This window comes from Canis lupus, chromosome 1 (assembly GCF_003254725.2).
Source record: "Canis lupus dingo isolate Sandy chromosome 1, ASM325472v2, whole genome shotgun sequence".
NCBI classification, from domain to species: Eukaryota; Metazoa; Chordata; class Mammalia; order Carnivora; family Canidae; genus Canis; species Canis lupus.
This window is the reverse complement of record NC_064243.1, coordinates 48,539,980-48,561,207: the sequence shown is the minus strand read 5'-3', so window position 1 is coordinate 48,561,207 and position 21,228 is coordinate 48,539,980. Positions and strand designations below refer to the sequence as shown.

At 44.4% G+C, this 21,228-nt stretch overlaps 1 protein-coding gene and 1 long non-coding RNA gene across 2 annotated transcripts in view; one reads left to right on the top strand and one right to left on the bottom strand.

Annotated features, from left to right (window-relative positions):
- FNDC1 (fibronectin type III domain containing 1) overlaps positions 1-21,228 on the bottom strand; it is a 100,887-nt gene that overhangs the window by 36,716 nt on the left and 42,943 nt on the right. Inside the window, exons 5-12 of the mRNA XM_025422664.3 lie at positions 19,357-19,563; positions 13,813-13,911; positions 12,140-12,257; positions 10,083-10,270; positions 9,239-9,346; positions 6,271-6,459; positions 1,904-4,594; positions 114-214 (exon numbers count right to left, since the gene is read on the bottom strand). Of these exons, the coding sequence (XP_025278449.3) occupies positions 114-214; positions 1,904-4,594; positions 6,271-6,459; positions 9,239-9,346; positions 10,083-10,270; positions 12,140-12,257; positions 13,813-13,911; positions 19,357-19,563 (3,701 nt within the window). The remainder of the gene's footprint in view (positions 1-113; positions 215-1,903; positions 4,595-6,270; positions 6,460-9,238; positions 9,347-10,082; positions 10,271-12,139; positions 12,258-13,812; positions 13,912-19,356; positions 19,564-21,228) is intronic.
- LOC112644382 (uncharacterized) lies at positions 16,997-20,034 on the top strand. Its single transcript, XR_003126342.3, has 2 exons — positions 16,997-18,714; positions 18,884-20,034. It is a non-coding gene; the product is annotated as an uncharacterized LOC112644382 (long non-coding RNA).

The window sequence follows — 21,228 nt, the reverse complement described above, 5'->3', positions numbered from 1 at the left end:
AAACTGGAGAAGAGAAACGAAAGACCATTTCATTTATTTCTACACAATGCCCACCATTTTTCTCTTCCCAGCAGCATGAAAACAACTGGTATGTGTAAAGAAGTTTACCCTACCCACTTTGTTCCTTGTGGGCCATTGATAATTCTTTGTCCACTTGGTTTTCCGTTACTACCAGGAAGCACTTTCCCTTCTACATTTGGACTGCCATTATAACCTACATGGCACACAAAACAAAACAATAGCAACAACAACAACAAAAAAAAAACAACAGAATCTGGTAAGTTCAACACTCCTGTAAAGTTGGCTTCATACCACACTCTAACTAGTAACATGTCATTTTGAACAGAAATACTAAACAGAATTTTAAACCAATAACTGGTATATATTAGATGACAGTCTTAAATCAGGACTTCTAAATACCAAATACGGACATCTATTAAAAGTACAATAAAGTCACAGTTTTCTGACAATATTGAGGAGAGGAGTCCAGCATAAGTAAATTTTCTCAATAAAGCTTAAGACGGTAGTGGCTATAGCATTATTTTAGCCAGTTGGAAGATAGAGGGAAGGAAGGTTAGAAGGATCAAGAAAACTATCTCTAAAATAGACTAGATGCTGTCCTGGTCTTCCCAGCAGCTTATACTAAACCCAACATCTATTTCTAGCTGAATCAGGTCCAATCATCAATCACCAAGTGTAAATGCTCAGTGCTGACTTCTGTGGGCCTGCTTGAGAAACGTTTGCTCAGAGCAAAGTAGAAGGTCCAGTTAGCTGTGCCTTCATTTGCTGCTCTTTCTGTTCCTAGCACCTGCCCTTCCTCTTTATCTCTGCATTTCTTATCTGTTTCAGTTAGTAGAGGTCTGTTCTGGAAGCACTGTGATCCAGCCCCACCCATGGCACAAAGTATTTGGGCTTTCTGACAACTATTTGTAGGTCAGAGACTTATTTTTCTTGCTCAAATCGTTAACAAAAATTAAATATTTATTGAATTCCTGCTATCTACAAGGGAATGTGGATTTTATATCTGTTATCAGGGTCTTAGGTTTGCTTAAAATAGTCCATTTTAAATAGAGAACTGACCTCTATATAGGACATTGTTCTATGTCTTTACATTGGGCTAAACTAATAACAAAGTACAGAGTAATAAACACTAATGCATTCATTCAACAATCTTCCATTAAGTACCAATAGCATGCAAAGAGAGTGCAAGGTGTCCCTAAACCAAACGCTGACTTGGAGTAGATACTGTAGATCCCTGGGGTCTCTAATTCATTGTGTCCTCAATGTAAGTCACACATCTGCCTCTTACTCCTCCGTGTGACAATCATCTTTAACATGCATTTTCTGGAGGCTTTAAATAACATTCGCTGATTGCAATGTCTAAGTAATTCACACCCAAGACGTGAGTTTAATCGCAGGGTATGTTGAGAGTTTTTACATGCAGAATCAACAAGAACAAAATCCAGCCTACACAGGTACCCACTTCCTTACTGTGGATTCTTTGAATATAGCCTGGCAGGTAAGCAACTAAAAATAACCTAAAACACAGGAACCCTAGTATGGCATCTGTGACTCCTTTTCACAGATTAAGAGCATATGTTCGTGAATTTAAAGAGGCAGTATGCGGTGGAGGAATGGCAGAGGACGGGAGGGCTGCAGCCCCGCCACATAGCTTGTCTGACTTCTGGAACCGCTCAGATCCCTGAGTCCTAGTCTCCTCCACTGAAAACCAGGACAAACAATGCAAGAGGTGGTTAAGAGGCCGAAATCCCCTTACATCTGTAAAGCTCTTCACGCAGTGCTTGGACACAGCAGACACTCCATAACATAAAATAAAAGCCTCCCTAGAATTGCCATGAACACTACTACTGAGAACCGCAGAGAGAGTTCAAAACGAAATTACCTTGTCTGGTGGGGGATCTGGCAGGCTGGCGCGAGAGAGGGTTCCGGAATCTCGAGTTCATCATGCGCTGGCGCAAGGACAGCATAGGGGTGGTGGAGGCATGGACGGGAGGGGCGCGGGTGGTGTACCGCACCCGGGCCGGGGTGCCCACGGTGGGGCTTGGCGTGGCAGGGCTGCGGTGGGGGTGTCTGGGCGGGGCGAGTGGGGCTCTCGGGGAGCTGCCAGGAGCGGGCGGAGGGGCGCGCTTCTCCTCCTGGGGGGGGCTCACCCTGGGAGGCGCGAGCACAAGGGCAGGGTCGGTCTTGTCCTTAGCGATGTTCCCATCCACATATTTGCTGCCCCTGGGGCTGGAGGAGGGCCACTTTGGAGCAGAGGAAGACAGGGGGTCCCCATCCTTTCCTCCTTTAAAAAACATCGTGCCTTCACCCTCCTCCTCTGCCGAGACCGACTGCTGAGATTTGGCGGTCAGGGGCTCCTTTTTGGACGGTGCGCCCTGGGAGGCGCGCTCGCTCTTGCCCGCAGCCTGGGGCCCGGCTCGGCCCGGGACCCGGGGGCGGGCAACGGGGTGCGGGCGGGGGCCGCCGGGCCTCAGCAGGGAGCCCGGGGGTCTGCGGAGGTGACTGTCGCCCGCGCCCCCCGCGGGAGCCTCTGGCTGCCGGTGCTTGGGAAGGGACAGGGTGGGATCCCTGGCCCGGGCCGGGTGTGCGGGCTCCCGGGCGCCTCGGGCCTCTGCTTCGACGCTGTCGTGGTGCTTTCCGACAGATCTGGCCTCTGGGTCCTCGTCCCGACTGTGGGGAGACGTGGGGAGCACCCCTCGGGAGCTCGCCGCGTGGGGGGACTCACTGCCCCTGGCTGCGTAGGGGTCCGAGAAGGAGGCGCTGTCCTGCGCCCGGGGGTGGGGACGCGCAGCCTGGGGCAGCTCGGGCTTGGGTTTGGACAGCGGGCGCCCCACGTCCTTGCTCTGGGGGCCGCGGGGCTGCGGCTGCGACGCGGAGACGGCGGGGGAAGGCTGCCCTTCGGGAGCGGCGGCCCCGGCACCCAGGCCCTGGCCGGGGGCCATCCTCTTGGGCACGCCGGGCCCGGGGTGGTGCTGGGACCGCGTCGCCGGCCGCCTAGCGGGGGCCAGGTGCGCCTTAGGGTAGCCGCCCTCCGCACCCACTTCTGTGCTCTGCTGGACGTCCAGCGCCTTGGCGGGCAGGGGCTTGCCCTGAGGATGCGCACCTGCCACAGGCCCCGTGGATTTGGGGTTCTCCGCCAAGGGCTCCTTCTGCTGAAGGCTCGCCCCTCTCTGTGGGCCTTTCCTTAGGTGGTCCACGGCCAGGGAGGCAGGCTGCCTGGAGGAGGAAGACACGTGGTCGTTTACCACGGTGGCAGGGAGTGGCTTCTCGTCTTCTGCTTCGCTCTCTGCAGCGACCCCGTGAGAATTCACCCTCGAGTGAACTCGGGGGGACACAGTGGATGGCGGGGAGCTAGAGGGATGCAACCGGGGTCCTCGGCCGCTGCCAAACCGGCTTGGATATCTCGTGTGGGCAGCAAAGGGCTTGTTTCTGAACAAATTGAAATGTCCAGAGACAGGCGACCCTGCCGGCAGCCGCGCCCGAGAGGTGGGGGCGGTGGCCTCAGCCTGCCTGCCTCTATCTTCCGTATCATTGTCACCATCGCCATCAGAGGCATCCTCTCCCTCAGAGCCCTGTGTCCTAGAGGAGAGACCAGAAGACGAGGAAGACCTGGACTGTGATGGCACGTTGGACTTGGCGGCTGCGGCGCCGTAACCATCCTTCCAGCCCCTGGACAGTGGAGCCCCGCGGTGTGGTTCGGTGGGTGGCAGCCGAGATGACCCTCCCTGGGGCGGAGAAAGTCTCGAGGGTGGGACTGAAGCACCCGAATTGTCCTCCCTGTCCCCCAAATGGGGTGCTCTCCGCGCGGGCAAGGCTGGTTTTGTGCCGTGGTGCACGGGGCTTCTGTCCCGCAGGGCGCTGGAGGTGGCCTGGCGGCTGGGCCACAGGGCCGGCCGGGCGTGGGAGGTGCTCTTGGGAGGCAGCCTCTGGGAGGCGGCGTCCTTGGGGTCCCGGGAGCCCGCGGCTGGCTCCTCCTCCTCTTGGCCCACCGAGTCATTGTCAGTGGAGCTGGGGGGCGGGTTGGTGGAGGGCCCCGCTGAAGGGCGGCGAGGGCTGCCTTCCATGCGTATGTGGGGTGCAGACGAGGCTGGGGCTGAAGGGGACACTCCTGGCCGAGGATAAGAAGCCAGAGACGAGCTGCCCCTGTCGATGCCCTCCTTTCGGGGCAGCCCGGGTGTCTGCACCCTCACTGGGGTCCTCCCAGGAGCAAGGACCGAGGGTACAGATCTACTTGGCAGCCTCTGCTGTGGCTTCTGGTCTTGGGTCTCTGAGGGCAATGTTGGTGGGTCCCCCCGGGAATCCGGCTCCTCCTCATCAGTGATTTCTGTTGACTGCAGATCCAAACCTTCAGTCTTCTTAGGGTGAAGCTGGGGTTTTCTGGGCACCCCGCCGTTGGCCAGTATTTTGTTCTTCAAGTCAAGAAGAGGGTTCTTGACATTTCTGCCTCGGGGAGAAACAGGCAAATGAGTGTGTTTCGAGGAAGTGGGAGCTTTGGGAGAAGTCTCCGGCTTTTTAGATTTCCAGTTATCCTCTGGATGGGTCTTCTGCTGCACATCGGACTCACCAGAACTGGCTATAATAAATTTTAAAGATTTTAGCCGTCAAAAAAAAAAAAAAAAAAAAAAAAAGAAAGCTGTGCAACATCAGGTGAGTATTTAAGAGGGCAGTGTGGAGGCATTTGTAATTAGTCATTATAATTAATAACTTCTCATTCTTTAGACATTGAATACATTTTCCAAATTATGGCAATCTTTTAAAGATCTTTTTTGCTTTAAGTAATGATACAGTCCCAGGAGATGTGTATTAGATTTCTATTAATGTAATCAAGTTATGTCACAGCTTATTATTTGCAGGAATTTTTCAAAGGAGTACTTTAAAGTGACCCATTGATTTTGTAAATGCAAAAATCTTATGTAGGATTTTCTTAATGTAACTGTCAGGATACTACAGATGTCTTAAGCCACTCTTAGCCATGTAGGGAAGAAATACACATAAGTTTGCTATAAAATGATGAATGTTAAATGATCTATACTTAAAAATAAATGGGGATGTGTTGTGTGTGATTTGCAAGTGATAGGGGAGCAACAAATACATAATTTGGGGGGCATTACAAAGAGTTCTCTCTTGCCCCTAACATGTCTGTACTTGTTTCCTCCTTCTTACTTAAAATTCCTTTAATAAAGTATACATTTGTAATCCCAAAATAAAGCTTAAGATTAAAAAGACTCCTGGGGTAGGCAGAGCATTATATTACATGTGCTCTATAATTTATCCTTTCCTGAGAGCAAGATTGAACCAGGGATGCTGTAAGAAGAGGGGAGTTTATATGGCAGTGGAGGACCCAGAGGAGCAAACCTCATCTATTCCAGTTTTTCCAGCACAGAACTGTATAATGTTGTGGTATACTGTGGATCCTCACAGCACACGGTTAGGGAGACAGCTACCAATATCTGATGTAAATATGGGGAAGCAGAAAAGAAAATACAGTCCAAAAATACCATGCTCCAATTTGGGAACTTATTAACCTGCTCAATCTTGATAGTTATCTTGATAATTTATATATATATATATATATATATATATATATATATATATATATATAAAACTCCAGTTATAAATGAGGTAACTGGAGTTCTGACTAAAGCTGCACTCCAAAATAATGGAATATAAATGAAAAATCTTAAGTGCTTTCTAGAAATTGAAAAGAGCTAACAATTAGGGCAGCCCCGGTGGCACAGCGGTTTGGCGCCGCCTGCAGCCTGGGGTGTGATCCTGGAGGCCCGGGATCGAGTCCCGCATCAGGCTCCCTGCATGGAGCCTGCTTCTCCCTCTCTCTCTGCCTGTGTCTCTGCCTCTCTCTCTCTCTCTGTGTCTATGAATAAATAAATAAAATCTTTAAAAAATTAAAAAAAAGAGCTAACAATTAAAAATGTCATGTGTATTATTACACCTGTAAAAATGTCCTTTCCCTGTCAGCATAAGCCCCAAATTACTCAGTGATATAAGATTAATCACATAATTGATACATTCATGTTACTGTAATACTGTAATAGTAATTCATGTGATAAGCAATCAATAATATTTTAGTCTCCAGGAAGACTAATTTCTAATGGGACAACAAAAATATTTTAGAACTCAACAGACAACTTTAGCCCAAAAAATCATCAACAGAGTATGATCAAAGTAACACACCACAATTAGCGGTAATGAAGAGAGACAGAGAAAGAGCCACAAACACATGATGCTTACTTGTTGGTATAGCGACAATGAAGGCTTTGGAGTGAGGCCCCAGTCCTCTCCTGTTTGCCGCCCGGATTTTGAAAAGATAGCGTTCCCCAGGCTGCAGACCATCCACTAGGGCAGAAGTAGTCTCTCCAGGATAGGTGAGGGACTTTGCTCCAAATGGTTTGAGAGCCGGGGCGTATGAAAGAATGTATTCTGAAATGATTTGGCAGACGGTTGGAAGGAGGAAAGTGAACACAGTCCTGTGTCCAGCAGACAGACTGTATGGGCAGGATGAATTAGAACGTGCATTACTAAAATTAATACTCTAGCAATGCACGCCAAGTCAGCAGCTGGAGCATAGAGACACGGTGGAAGGTGAACTAACATTCGTTCAGGCTACCAGACAGGGCCACGGAGGGAACCTGCTGGCAACTTTCCATTTTCAGCAAATTAAACATATGGAGCCCAGGAGGCCAGTCTTCATACAACATACCAAGACTATTTACACTGCGTCGGGAGTTTTTCTTCATTGTGCTTATTTACTAATTTACTATGTCAGCATTACTATAGCCCAAGTAGAAGAAGCTGCAGCAGATTTAACTGATGATGGTTGGAACTGAATCTGGAGAGCTGCCAACGCCTTTAGGACTCTCAGTGTATTGATCTGGGCTATTTTTCTTTGCACGTTAAGCCAGATAGATCTCATATTTGGGGTGTAATTTCACTTCCACAGGAATTACAATCGTGGCTTAATATACGTAGGTCAGGATATTTCACAGTATTTAAAACTGTGAGGAAAAGTTGCTGGTTCATAGATTGATGGGATGTCTAACATTTCCATCTTGAATCAGTGATGTTACATTACAAACATGTAATGCCCTTGAACTTTGAAAATCAGAGCAAATTCAGCCCAAAGAACTAATATAGCTCCAGGTTTCTATGGAAATACTGCAACTTAAGGAAGCCATATTTTAAAACAGCATTTCCACCCTCAACTAAAAACCGTCATGTCTGTTTTCCTCTCAATGAACTCAAGACTTACAAAACTTATCAAATTAATGTGGGTAGGAACTAACCATGAAAAAGAATTTGAATCACAGAAAAGCCAAGCAACTGTCATATTGTCTATGTTGTATGGAGAGGAGCACAGAAGACCTTTTCTCTTCCCTGAGATCTAATCTTTAATAAGCACATTAATTAAAAAACTTCAACCAAAAATGCTTTTGCAGCATTTGTCTTTAAAAAAAAAAAAACACATTCTTTTCTCTTTGAAAATGAACAAACTAGTCATTTATGATGGTCAAAACTAAGAATTAAAAGAACCCACTGTCTATAAAATTTTGCAATACAAACTTTTTTATGAATTCAATTCATCTGGAAAAAATGTAACCATGTCAAACTATATTCTTCTATTATGTTTTATATTTGTCATATATATAAATTCCCCAGTGGGGAATTCAATTATGAATTTGCAATCCCACTACCATCCCTTTATGAAAACTGCCTGAGCAGGGTTATGATACATGAGTTCTTTTGGACACAAAAACTCAGTAGCTATTATTATTTCTAAAAATATTTCATTGACTACCAGGGAGGTTCATTCGCCAAGGAGTTATAAATATAAACTAAGATGCGGGAGAGGGAAAGAAAGCAAATAAGTAGCATGATAATAAAGTCATAAAAGGAGGAACAATTGACTTTTTTATAACTAACAAAAGTCGTCAGCCAAAAATGTCTTTATGCAATTTTCAGAATCCTTGCCAGCATCACAACAAACTGTCATAAAAAAGGATGATTAAAGGGGCCAACTAAATATGTCTTGTCTTCATTTGCTTCTGATTTATTCCACTGGAAAAAAAATGAGTAAGAACAGTACAATATATTCTTTAAAAACTGCAAAGTGAGAAAGCATTAAGTTTAGAAACTACTACTCTACAACTGCCTTCTTTAACTTCCATTGTCCTATGGAAAGACATCCTTACAGGTCCTCAAAGATAATTTACAGTCGAATACAAGAGAACCTGTTAGTTTTTTCAGTTAAGAAATTCTCAGGGCACCTGAGTGGTTCAGCCCCTTTAAGCATCTGCCTTCGGCTCAGGTCATGATAGCAGGGTCCTGGGATCGAGCCCCACATCGGGCTCCCTGCTCAGCAGGAAGTCTGTTTCTCCCTCTCCCCCTACTGGTGCTCTCTCTCTCTCTCTCTCTCTCAAATAAATAAATAAAATCTTTAACATATCCTTAAAGTACATCTGTATAGTCAATGTCAGGTGAAATCCTCCAGATAGCCTTCTAAAATGTCTCTGAAAAGACTTCTGGAAGGTTCTTGAATGTTTTTACACTAAAAAGAAGTAATCTGTGTTTTTATTTCATATTCTCAACAATTTTTAAATTTAAGAATAGCTGTATTTTATTCTAATTCTTTTTCATCTTTGATCTTTTTTAATTTTAAAGTCATTATTTTTCCTAACCAAAAAATATTAATTAAAAAGGCTGACAAGAAAAAAATCAATTTTTTAATTTCATTACTTGGTTTTTCAAACCCATTTTTATTATATCATTCAAGACATTTGTCATTCCACAGGGTTCCTGCTTATTCCCATGTTCCACGATCATATTGGTACAATGAAAAGACCCATAGCATGCAACACAACGTTGTTCCTTGTATGTGTAAAGGTTATGATGTCACACCCATACAATTAAAAACACCCCTCCTGAGAGCAGTACTGAAATCACTGGGATAGACTTTTCATCTTTCATCGAAAGATGGCTTTTCATCTTCATGACCACCTGGATCTTACTGACAATGAGAACACATCATGAAGTACCCTTGTCCATTGGGTTAGCGTCCCATATACGTATGTTGCTTCCCTATTGATCTTCCAGTCACCAAGCTTGCTATTAGAACGTTGTTTATCAGAGTCAACATACACATCTCTATTTGGGGTATGTCACTCTTGTGTGCACCTGACACCTTAAATAATGAAGTTCCTACCTTTCACTTTTCCCTCGGTCTCGGGCAGTGCATCCCAAGCTACAGTGACAGCTGTAGGTTTGCCATTGACTGGCCAGACATTTAAGTTTTCAGGAGCTGTTGTCGGAGCTGCAAAAGGACAAGGACCCAAGGTTTAAACATGCCTTTATGGATATTCTGAAAGTAAGTGACAGATGGTTCCTACATATATATTTTCCACTGAAGCACTACTGTGTTCATTTTTATTACACATGACAGAAAGCTCTACACTCTCATTACTCCTTATGCAAGATAGTGATTTATGTCAGTGCTACTGACTCACGTAGCAAGTTTAGACACATCTAGGGCAATGCTTTTAGAAATTCAAAATTTCTTTCATTGTTGAATAATGAAATACATAAAGAAGATTAAAATCTAGTTCAAACTTCTTTTTAATAAAGCTTTTAAAGACATTGTTTAAGATAAAATAATTGATACAGAGCAAAATTCTCCCCCAGAATCAAACAGAAGCTCAGCCTTAGGAAAGAAGAGTACCCCCTACCCTCCAGAACCATGCATTACCCAGGGACACGCATGCATATAGCAGTGATTTATGATTATGCTATCCTGGGATGTAATGTGCTCCACATATCAGAATAACATGCTAATGAATATGGCCAGCAAAGGATAAAACATGGACCCAAGGTAATAGTTCCTGAACTTCTTTGTATTAGTACGTAGAAATAAGTCCCAGAATTAGGGTCAACATTACTTTAAAAAACCTCTCTGCTGGCTTTTATCACCATTGGCTTCTTAAACTATCTTTAAATCTTATTTTCAGAGTAATTCTCAGTTTGAAAATCCAAAGGCCATTTTAAATACAGACCAGATTCTGGTGTTCTCTGGAAGACAGACGTACTCCATTTGCCATCTCTTTCACCCTGTGAAATACGGACTGCGAATTCGTACATAGTGTCTGGAATCAGGTTCTCCACCAGCACACGTCTGTTGGAGGTCTGCTTGTGATCCCACCTTGCCAATTCCCCCTTTTCTCGATAGCGCACAGTGTACTGTCTACAAGAAAATGCAAGGCAACAATGTACCCAGTTGATCACTTTTCTGGAACTGAACACTAGGCTCCTTGCTATTTTTTTCTTTCCCATGAATAATGAATTCTGGAGGTAAGTAGAGAAATTAAAGAGAAGAAAAATCTAAGTTTTTGACTATGTTATTAAGTTAAAGAATTTATTCTCAAGTTCCAGGAAAGATGTTTAAAGTAGGCTAGGAGAGATGGAACTTACTGTGTCTTACTGCACATGAGATCAAGAGGAGATTGAGAAGGGAAGGGACAGAAGGGGGACAGCTTTGACCAGGCAAGTGCCTTCTGAGGGATGTGTGTGTATGTGTGTGCATGTATGTGGTGTGAAAAAGCAATAGCAATAACTGAAGTTGGCCCAAGGTATCTTGGCTCTCAGGAAAAAAAAAGATAAGAAGATAAATTTCATGCCAAAGCAGGCATGTTTTCTATAGGTTCAGAAGGAAAGGCAACATATGGTTTTGAGTAAACTTATTAGCGTTGGAAGAAGCAAAAATGTGTAACAAACAGAGCAGGATAGAGGAGTTTACCAAAGAAACTATACTGTGTGATTGTCAGGGAGAGAAACAGTGGGAACAAACTTGGTAATAACAATCCCAGACATAAGACATCTACCACACTCTAAGAGTTGCAAATGACATTTATTGTATTCCTTTCCCTAGAAATTTTCTTTGCAGCCACTTGGCAGTAGAAAGTATTTGAAGCATTAACAAGGTGATATTTAATAAGTCAAGATAAGACTTTAGTTGCAGACACAGCCCAGCCCACCAGTTAATACAAGAGTCCTGCTAAAAAAATTCAAGCCCTCTTTTGTTTTCATCAAGATGTTGGGAATCAAAGTCCAGTGGTAATCAGGAAAAAACAGCTAGGAGGAGAATCACTATGAGCTTCCGGAGGTCTTTCAAAAGAAGGAGATGTCTTTTTGTTGTTGTTGTTGTTACTAACAGACAGTGACAGAAACTATATCTAATACAAATAATGGAATATATGTAAAATACATATATAATATCAACATTCCATTCCATTCATCTTTTTAAGGGACATTCACTTTTCCTGGTTGTAGATAGGTTCAAAAGTTAATACATAGTGCCCTGGTGGCCACCAAATCTTTGGCTTTCTCTTGGTAATATAAACTATTCAATCATTTAACACATAAAATTTTGATGGCTATAATAATCTACTGCTAACAAGGAATGGTGTTTTCCAGTGGCTTTTTTAAACGCAAAAATTATCTTAACCTTATGATTAGTTTTTCTTCTACTGTTATTGCAAATCAGTATAAAAATCTGAATGGCATAAACTCATGGCTTGAGGACAAAATAGTGTCTTTTGCTGTGCACAACTGAGCTGGATATAAAGCAATTCAGGCTTTGAAGGATGTCTGAAGAACTATGGTGTGGAAGGCATTCGACAAATGTCCACCTCTCTACATAAAAATCCTTCCTACTGCCATCCTTCCTGGATAACAGGAGGAAAGATAAGATTCCTTCTAAGATGAGGCCATATCTTGTGCACACAAATAGATTGTTTTGAGGCAAAACAAAACACAAATTGAAGAAACAGAATCTAGGGAATTTCCAGACACAAGATAAAACTCTGAGCAAGTGAGAGGCAAGGTTCTGCTGTGTGTGTTACACACGAGGCCCTGGTAGTATCTGATCTGCAGAAAATGTGTGACCACACCTGAGATTAGCCAGTTTGTCATAGAATAGTCTGCCCTTCAGCTACAGAAGAGGCCAACATTCAGATATGTCAAGAGATACAGTCATTCAAATAAACTCATGTCTCTTCAGGGTCAGAAAAACCACATCTCTCATACTTAAAGACAAAGAAATAAGGGAAAGTACCTTGATGCGACAACTTTCTTCTGTTTTTCCAAAACAGGATCCACCCAGGCTACAAGCACAGATTGGGATGACATGACCCGGACATTGATGTCTTCAGGCACGTCTAGCTCATCCTCTTCTGAAATAACAATGGGACACATTAAAGACTACTCTGCCCTGAGTTCCTCTGGCCTCCAGAGCTCATTATTCATGCTGTATAATTTTTAAATTGCTTATACTTAAGGTAGATAAAATGAAATGCATAGAAAGCTAAGCAATTGTTTGATTGGTCAATGCAGAAAAACCAAAATCTCCATTCTTGTTTTTCTTACCCATAGTCTAAGAAATGGGCAGTTTACTTGAACAGCTGACCAATTCAGTGGACATAAAGAACAGTGCAGAAGGGATGCTTTGCCTTGGTCCAAGATACTCCAAGTGACTCAGTGTTTTCTTAACACATACTGTAAGTTTCTGGGAAATAATACAATCTTTACAGGAAGCAAAAGTTTTGAGGGGAGAAAAGGTCAAGTCATGGCATTTCCTTAGCGATCATGGCATGAAATGAGGTTCTGGTTCAAACAAATGCATAAATCACATTGGGTTCAATATCCTTACATTTTAGAAAATGTGGCTCCAAGACAGATTGCAAGTTACATTGAGGCATAAAATAGAACTCAGTTTGCCAATTTCCAAGAGAATACCTCGTACTCACAAAGCCATAGTTTCTGTCCAATCTCTACCATAAATGAAGACTTACAGGCTTTGGTTTTGCATTTTAGTCTCTTGGGGATATCGTTTGTTGTGTTTTTTCTTTTCCTGCCTCAGGGACCATGTTTCAAAAGGATATGACTTTTGCTACAAGTGGGGGCGAGGTGTAGAAATAGCCTGTTAGAAAAGCAATACAGTCACTTCTACTATAGCAGTGAACAATGAAAAATGAAAATGCAGCATCATGCATTTGAGACTTTTGTCACACAACGTAAGCAACTATAATCATTATAAAAGTAAAATGATAATATAGAAATATACATAATAATTTAATGCCTGCTCTGTCCTATAAAACTGTAATCACAAATACATTGTGAATTCATGAAAATAGCCACACTGCAGGTTGTCTCTTTAAATTGAGGCATAAGATCCAGAATAGGTATGTGTAATTTATTAAGGTGTGAGTGATATAAAAAAAAAAAAATCTGTGAATGGATGGAGGAAAAAAACATCTCTTAGTAAATGACCAATGATTAGGCTATGAGCAAACCTCACTACATTTTTCTCACTCTTCTCAAGGTTATGTTTGGGAGATTTTAGCTAAAATGAAGTATGAGTGTAGAACTTGCACACTGCTTCCTCCACACTTCTCTTATTTCTCTCTGCTCAGGGTCTGCCACCAGGGCAACTGATGTGTGGGTTACGCTGTGATTTTAAATGGAGCCAAGGCTTGGCTGCACCTATTGCAGCAAATCTGCTGCAAAGGAAAGCCATTCAAGATTATAAAGAGAAATATACTTCTTCGGGAGCACACTCTCATCTCCGAGTAAAAAAGAAACGCACTCGTATCCAAGATGTGGCCAAGCCTTGGGGTTTCCTTCATACTCAATGAAATCCATGTAATTCTCACTCAGGCAGCATCATTTGGAAACAACAATGCATCCACACAGACCATGACATGAGCAGATGCATCCTTGAAAACATACCTGAAATCTTCCGTTTCGTTAGGGCAGCCCTGTAGACAGGCTGACTCTGGCCCTGTGAGTTCATGGACTGCAGGGAGACCACATACACCGACTCCGAGGCTGTGGACCAACCGGCAAGGGATGAGGCTCTGCACTTGGCTTTCCAGAACGCACACCCTCACTCTCTGCATACCCCCTCCCTTCCCATCTCGTCCTTCTGGGGTATTCCAACTTCTTCAGGACAATTAAAGATGAGACCAAGAAAATTAGAAAGTAGGCTCACTGTTATGTAAGAAAATGCAGAAGTAATTATTACTTATAATTTTTTTTAAGATTTTATTTATTTTAGAGAGAGAGAGAGAGAGCAGGAAGGGAGGGACAAAGCAAGAGGGAAAGAGTCTCAAGCAGACTCTGTGCTGAGTGTGAAGCCCGACACAGGGCTCGATACCAGGACCCTGAGATCACGACCTGAGCTGAAACCAAGAGTCAGCCGTTCAACTAACTGTACCACCCAGGCACCCTTATTACCTGTAATTCTTAGGAAAGGGGTCCTATCTCAACATCAAAGAAAGATGAACCATGTTTAAAAAATAAAATAATAATGTATTTGCCCACAGAACTCCCCCAATTTCTTTTTACCTCCAAAATAGAGAAGAGAGGTCACTCAGTTTTTTATCTGTCATCAAAAAGAAGAGAGCGAGACAAGAACAGTGAGTATATAGGTTAGCAGTCCAGAGAGGATCCTAGGCCCTTAGAAACTGAAATCCTCAGAACTGAGCCTCCAAAGATTTGCTAAGAGCAAATGTAAGAGTTTAAGCATGTCCTTTATTTCTGGATTGTTCTTTCAGTTAATTCCCTCCACTCTGCTCCCCAAATCATACACTGGGCCCACTAGTATCCAAATGAATCTAAACTTGAAAACTATATTTTGAAAAAAAAATTACAGTGATGAAATAGAACTTGAAACTTTCAAGTTACCACAGAATCTTAAAATCTGGGATCCAGATAAGACTTTGATTAAATTCCAATTTGACCTTCTTGTTTTGTAGGTAAGGACATTAAGACATGAGAAACTTGACTGATTTGCACACGGGCATGCCCTAAGAAGGACCCATAATCTTCTCTGAATCCAGAGTAGCTAATGCTTAACTCCAGGCTCTATTGACTGAGCTTTCTGCAGCAGCCTTAATCAGTTCAAGAATAAAAATGAGGCGATATGACATATTTCTTTATTTTTATTTAATTAATTAATTTTTTTGAGATAGAGTGAGCACAGGGAGGAGGGAGGGTTAGGGGGAGAGAGAAAGAATCTTAAGCAGGGTCCACACTCAGCAGGGAGCCCAACAGGGGGCTCGATCTCACTACCCTGAGATCATGACCTGAGTGGGCTCAGTCAAGAGTCAGGGTCTGACTGAGCCACCCAGGTGCCCCAATATGATATACTTCTAATGCAGATGACAACACCATCAGGTAATACCTAAGCAAATGAGCAGAGGTAACACTGAGATGGTAATGAGAGCTTGCAACACTGGAGGTCTTCCTTTAGGCATTGCAAACCTTCACAGTAATGGGAAAATAAACCTTTTGTTTTTACAAACAACATGTCAACTAAACATAAAAGGAGACCAGTGTTCAAAAACCTCACATGGAGAAACTTATTTATGTAAACTGCTGTGACCAGTCACATTTCAGGGCAAGGGGATAATATCTGACAACCTTTGAACATCCTCTATCTCTACACACACACACACACACACACACTCACACACACCAGGTGAAACTCATGCTGTGAATGAGTAACTTAATATTTAGGCTAAGGCTCTGATGTCTTATTCTACTATCAAATTTTAAAATGTATGTTTTATAAAGGGGAAAAATCAAGTTTGTAACACTTGGATTCAGAGAGCATCGAACTAAACTTCCAAAAAAGGGAGTCCCTTCAGGTCAATTTCTTGGTGCCATTAACAAAGGAAGCAGCCAAAGTTCAGCAAAGAACTCTGCTTCTAAACTTGTGATCCAGGAACATGTATAAAGAAACTTAAAAAGCAATGGCCCATCATTTATCAAGAGCCACCAATAAAGGACTAATTTCCCACAATTGAGGTGTTTACATATTTCTGATGTATTTCTTAAAGTTCCTAGATTGTTTTTAACACCCAAATTCTTGATTTGTGAGCTCTCCACTGTAAACTTGGCCCAAGATTATCATGAAGGAAGAGTAAACCACAACAGTTCACATATCTGGGTCTGGTCTCTTGGCTATGTTGAGTATGTCCCATCAGCTCCTCATTTAGTTCCTACAAAAGCCCCATGAGGAAGCTACTCTTATGGTCTCCTTTTCAGAGAAGAGAAACCAGGCTCAGGGCGATGAGATGACCTACCCATGGTCATGGACTAGGTGGCAGGGCCAGTCTGACCCCCCAGGTTTTGCTACAGTGGGTGAAAGGGGAGGAGGGCCCAGAGCCAAGTGTTGGCTGTGGAGCAACCATCTCTTTTTCACAGAAATAATGAAGACTCACTGGAATAACAACACACTGCATTCTGGGCCCCTGATTATTATTGGTAGTCTGGAAATAATATTTCCAAAATGAGCCCGGCATCACCAGCTCAGCGCTCCCTGAGACCCCAGGTACCACGGCCACTCTTTGCTGCCAGTGTATTGGCTCACTTCCCCAAATTCAAGTGTATGACTCAGCAGAAACTCTGGACTTCAGACTGGTGTAACTTCTGGAAGGTCCCCCAACTCATGCGCTCTTTCTTTATTACTCTTCAGCTCCCACACGAGCTCCAGTGCTTGCCATGTCCTCTGGCCTCTGGGTCCTATGGCCACCCATGCTTGCCTGGATGGGACTCGGCCCTGGGCACCCACCACAGCACTTCCTGCCTCCCAGGCCTGTTCTATTGCCTCTGCTCTCAAGACACACTCTGTGGTTTGTCTCCATGGGGGACTGCTGGGACTCCAGTTTCCCCCAAGGGGCCTGACACAGAAGATGTTCAATCACATGTGCTTCATGAATGACCGAGAGAGTAGGATTTTTGCTGACAGGACCTTGGGTCCACCTTTCTCCAAGCTTCCCTGGCCATTTTCTGTGGGCACCATGCTTTCAATGGCATCTCAGAAGTGGAATTAAAATCCTACATAGGATAAAATGAAGACCCTGGCCTCCTATGACACAGCAGGCCCACTGTGATGTCATCCCCAGAATTCCCGGCATCCTCCCCACTATGATGGAGCCAGAATCAGGGATATTTTTTCCTCCTCATGGCTCGGAGATCATTCATTATGGCAAGTCCAACATTTTCTTGTTTGGTGAAAATTCAAAAGCCAACATGTTGTCATGGAGACACAAGAAGCTGTGTCCATCAGGCTGGGACTGGAGCCCAGCCCTGACCTCAGTTTCCACATGGGCTCAACTTCAAGGAGCAAACAAATCCTCCTGCTTCCTTCAGGTGAGCCAGGGGTCACTACTGAGCCAGTGAAGAGACAGCAGAACCAGTCAGATGAGGAACTTGTCTGCTCTGAACAAGGTTTTGCCACATGGCATCTAATGAAATGCTCAGAACAATGAAAACCTCCCCCTGAAAACATGCTCCCTTATAGTATCAGGAATGCAGAAAGAGTGACTCTCCTCTTCTGCTGATATTCTGGGTAGAATTTGGCCCAAGTCACCAAAACAGAGCCTCCAACACACATTCAGGGCAAGAGGTAAGCTTGGGAGTGAATGACCGAGGAGTCTCCAGATGACTGGGCCTCTGGCTCTAGGTCTCGCTGCTAATACTGAAGCCTCACAAAGCATGTGCAGCTCTGATGTCTCCACTTTCTTCTGCAATCCCATGTGGCTTCCAGTACACTGGAGCAGAGGTGGCTAGTCTTCTTTGGGAAGTCTGGAGTGTGAATTTTGAGATGGCTTGGATGCTATGCCCAGCAGAACACCCAGCAGACTTGTCCAAGGGTCTTCAGCAGCTGGCTGAACAGACAGCAGAATAGGATGATGACTTCTAGACCAGAAAGGGAATCCAGCCTGGCCTTCCACTAGTGTCTCCAACCAGATCAAATCGGCCCTGATCAGCACCTGCCATGCAGCCCAAGGGGCCAGCCTTGGGAGTCCTGAGAAACTGAGAGCTGCTTGTCCAAATTCCAGAATCTGTAGTCATGCCTTGAGAGAATGGATTGTGTTCTTGGAGCACCTGGGGCACCTAGGGCAGCAGACCTTCTTCCCACAGGCAGCCCCATTTCCACCACCACCTTTCTCACCAGGCTGTCTCCTGAGCCCCGAACTGCCGTTCATTGGTGCTGCGAGCCAGGAACCCTCACTCTGGGTTCTCCTCTCCCTCACTTCTCACATTTCTCTATCTTGTCTCCCCAGTCTCATTTCCCACCACTTGCCTGTCCCTCGTCATGTCTGACAGAAGACTTAGGTAGGTGCCACAGGCAAGACACATGTCTTGTCATGGGTGACTCTGTTCACAGCACAAACCTTCAGCTCTGTGCCCTTCTGGGCTCCTTTGCCCAGAGCCGGTCCTCCTTCCCACCTCCAGCCCACTTCACTGATGCTGGAAACTGAGCGAGGCCTGGCTAACACAAGTGAAGAGACCACCAGATCCTACTGGAGTCTTCTGGGAGGACCCAATAAATCACCCCTCCTTCCTTGCCACATACTGATCCACTTTGGAAGCGACTGAAGACTAAGCAGTGTGGCCAACATATTTATTGCTGGTATGATCTATGTTGGAGAACATGCAGCAAGTGTGCTTTCTAGTATGAGCCCCAGAACTATGCAGACTCTGCTGCCCAGCAGCCCTGGGCCCTACATGACTTAGGCCCAGAGGAGCTGAGCAGATCGTGTGCTCTCTGCAGCTTGGCTTCCCCCAGGAAGAGGACCCATAGAGGGACAACCTAGCACCTCCCGCCAAACTAATCAGGTAAGTAAGGGGATGTGAGGAGAGGGGGAGAAAACCAGGAGTTTGCAGCATCGCCTCACTCAGACCATGGCCTGCGCCACTCTCCGGGCTTATCAGTGAGTACGAGCAGCAAAGGTCAGGCCTTGCCCTGAGCTAGAACCATATGCATCATCTCTTCACGTCCCAGCAGACATGGCCAATGCTTCCTTCACCACAAAGGGTTTGCAAAAAAGGAGGAGGGCAGGCCTGACGTGCAGGCTCCAGCAGCTGCCATCACATCTCATCTTGAAAGGACCCAAGGTCCAGTGTCCTGGGATCTAAGACAAAGCTTGAAAGAACAAGACGGTGAAAGCAGAGGCAAGATGAGAAAAGCATTAGCTTCCCTCCCACATCCAGAGAAACGGCCCAGCTCAAGGAACTGTTCTAACGGGTCAGGCAGCAGTTGCTGGGCACTGGGAGGGAGGCCTGGTCCTGCCACCGAAGGTTGAAAGGATGGAGGCACAGATGGAGGACACAGCAAAGAGTACAGTCGTGAGTAATCGTCAGACCTGGAAAACGAACACAGCACCTCAAATACACCTGTCTGTCACGAACGGGCTTCTAAGTATTGGCATGATGGCAAAGGTCAGCAAAACATCGGATACCAATTAACGTGAAACTCACCCAGCTTTTTAATTTCGTGTGTCCGCTCATCCCTTGTCAGTGGGACATAATTCATCTTGCGGCCACTTTCCCCGTAGCCCAGAAGGAAACCCCGCGATCTGCGTGGACTCTTGGCTCCCGACAGGCGCGGTGCCTTCCACGCAACGGACAGCCGGTCGTCTGAGGATCGGACACGGACACGCAAGGGCTTGTTGGGCACTTCCTTTTCTTAAAGAGGACATGACACAGACATTATTAAACAGTATACCCCTCAGAGTGAGCCACTGAGTATATACAGTCTGTCCGAAGACTGAGCTACAGCAATTAGCAGTTGGGCCCAAGCAGCCGGGTTTTGACAATCAATTCTAATAGGAACACTTCTCCCCCAAGGGTATCGACACTCCACGCACGTGTCCCTCCCCACATTTCAGACCAAGGGGTCTCAAGAACTTAAAGCAAAAACATGCCATTGTGAGGCTGCCAGCCAGAAATCTTGGATGTTTTATAACATTCTTTCTCATCCATTTTGCCTTCTTAAGGCCAAAATTATATATTCTCTGGTGAGAGCGAAAGGTCAGTGTAAAAATAGAGCAAATACACTTCTGGGCTCTTTATAACGGTCCTCCAGGAAGCTTTCCACTCTAAGGTTCAAAAAAGACAGGCTTTCCTTGTCTTTACAGTAAATCGCTAAGAGCTAAATACTAACTGGTTTTTGCTTTTTATCTCAATTTCTCTTACATGGCTGTTTTGCCCCTCCAGACAAATGATGCTGTCATCCCCAGTCTCTGCTCTTTCCTTCTCGTGAAATCAACGTCTAGAAATTTTCTTGCTAAATGATAATCTCAAGAAATGCCCCGATCGCTAACTTTTCCAAAGCAATGCATTCTGGTGGCCAACGCTTAGTGGTTAAAGTCTTGCTTTTATATCAGTTAAAGAGCTGATAAGTTTGGGAACAAGGGCAGGAGGGCCCCATGATGACCACACTGCCTGGACCACACTTCAGCCCTACAAGAGGGATACAGGGAGGCTAATAAGCATCTCTCCAGTTCCAGAAGCCAAGTTCTTCCCAGGTGTTGTTCTTCAACCATCTACATTGGCCCCATCATCAATTCCAACCTAATGTTTTAGACCGGAAACTTCCCAGCTAAGCAAAGACATAAAAACAAAATCTATTGTCATGAGTTAGTACAAGCTTCAATAACACAATAAATCAATCGCCATTAGAGATGGTTATTCTGAAAAGTCAGACACATCAAAAAGAATATCCTTTTGTACATCAGCTGGAGTTACCTACTCAATTATAGGGCACTCCTATTCCTAAAGGAATACCATGTTATGGTATTCAATAGAATCTTCTCCAATACAAAAAGTAGTTATTATTAAGATTTTTTGGTTTTTTGATCCAATAGTGCAGTCAAAGGATGAAGTACATGAAACTTGCCCTTGCACCTGGTGGTGTGAGTGTAACCACTTGCCCTGGGGTTTTACTAAACTGATCTTGGTTTTGTTCCAGGTTAAGAGGTAGGCTCTCAATTTCAAGGACTAGCCTCTATAAAAATTAGGGACCACCAAGTGATTATAGAAATGATAAATATGCTCATTTATATAGTCCAAAGGAAAATAATTTGCCAAATGTGTTCAGTATTGTTAGCCCAACTCATTAATGGCACAGCATCGATGAACTGTATGAGGTCCTATATTAATCCTACAACCTGGTTATCCGTATGAGTTCCCTTCATACTTCATACCCTTCATACCATGCCCCATGGTTCTAGAAAGATCCAGGCTGCCAAAACTTATTAAGTGTTTGGACTATCCACAGGTGACTGTGCCACACAGGTGGACACGAAATTTCCTTCATCAGCATGGGTCACTGATGAACAGACCTTGTGT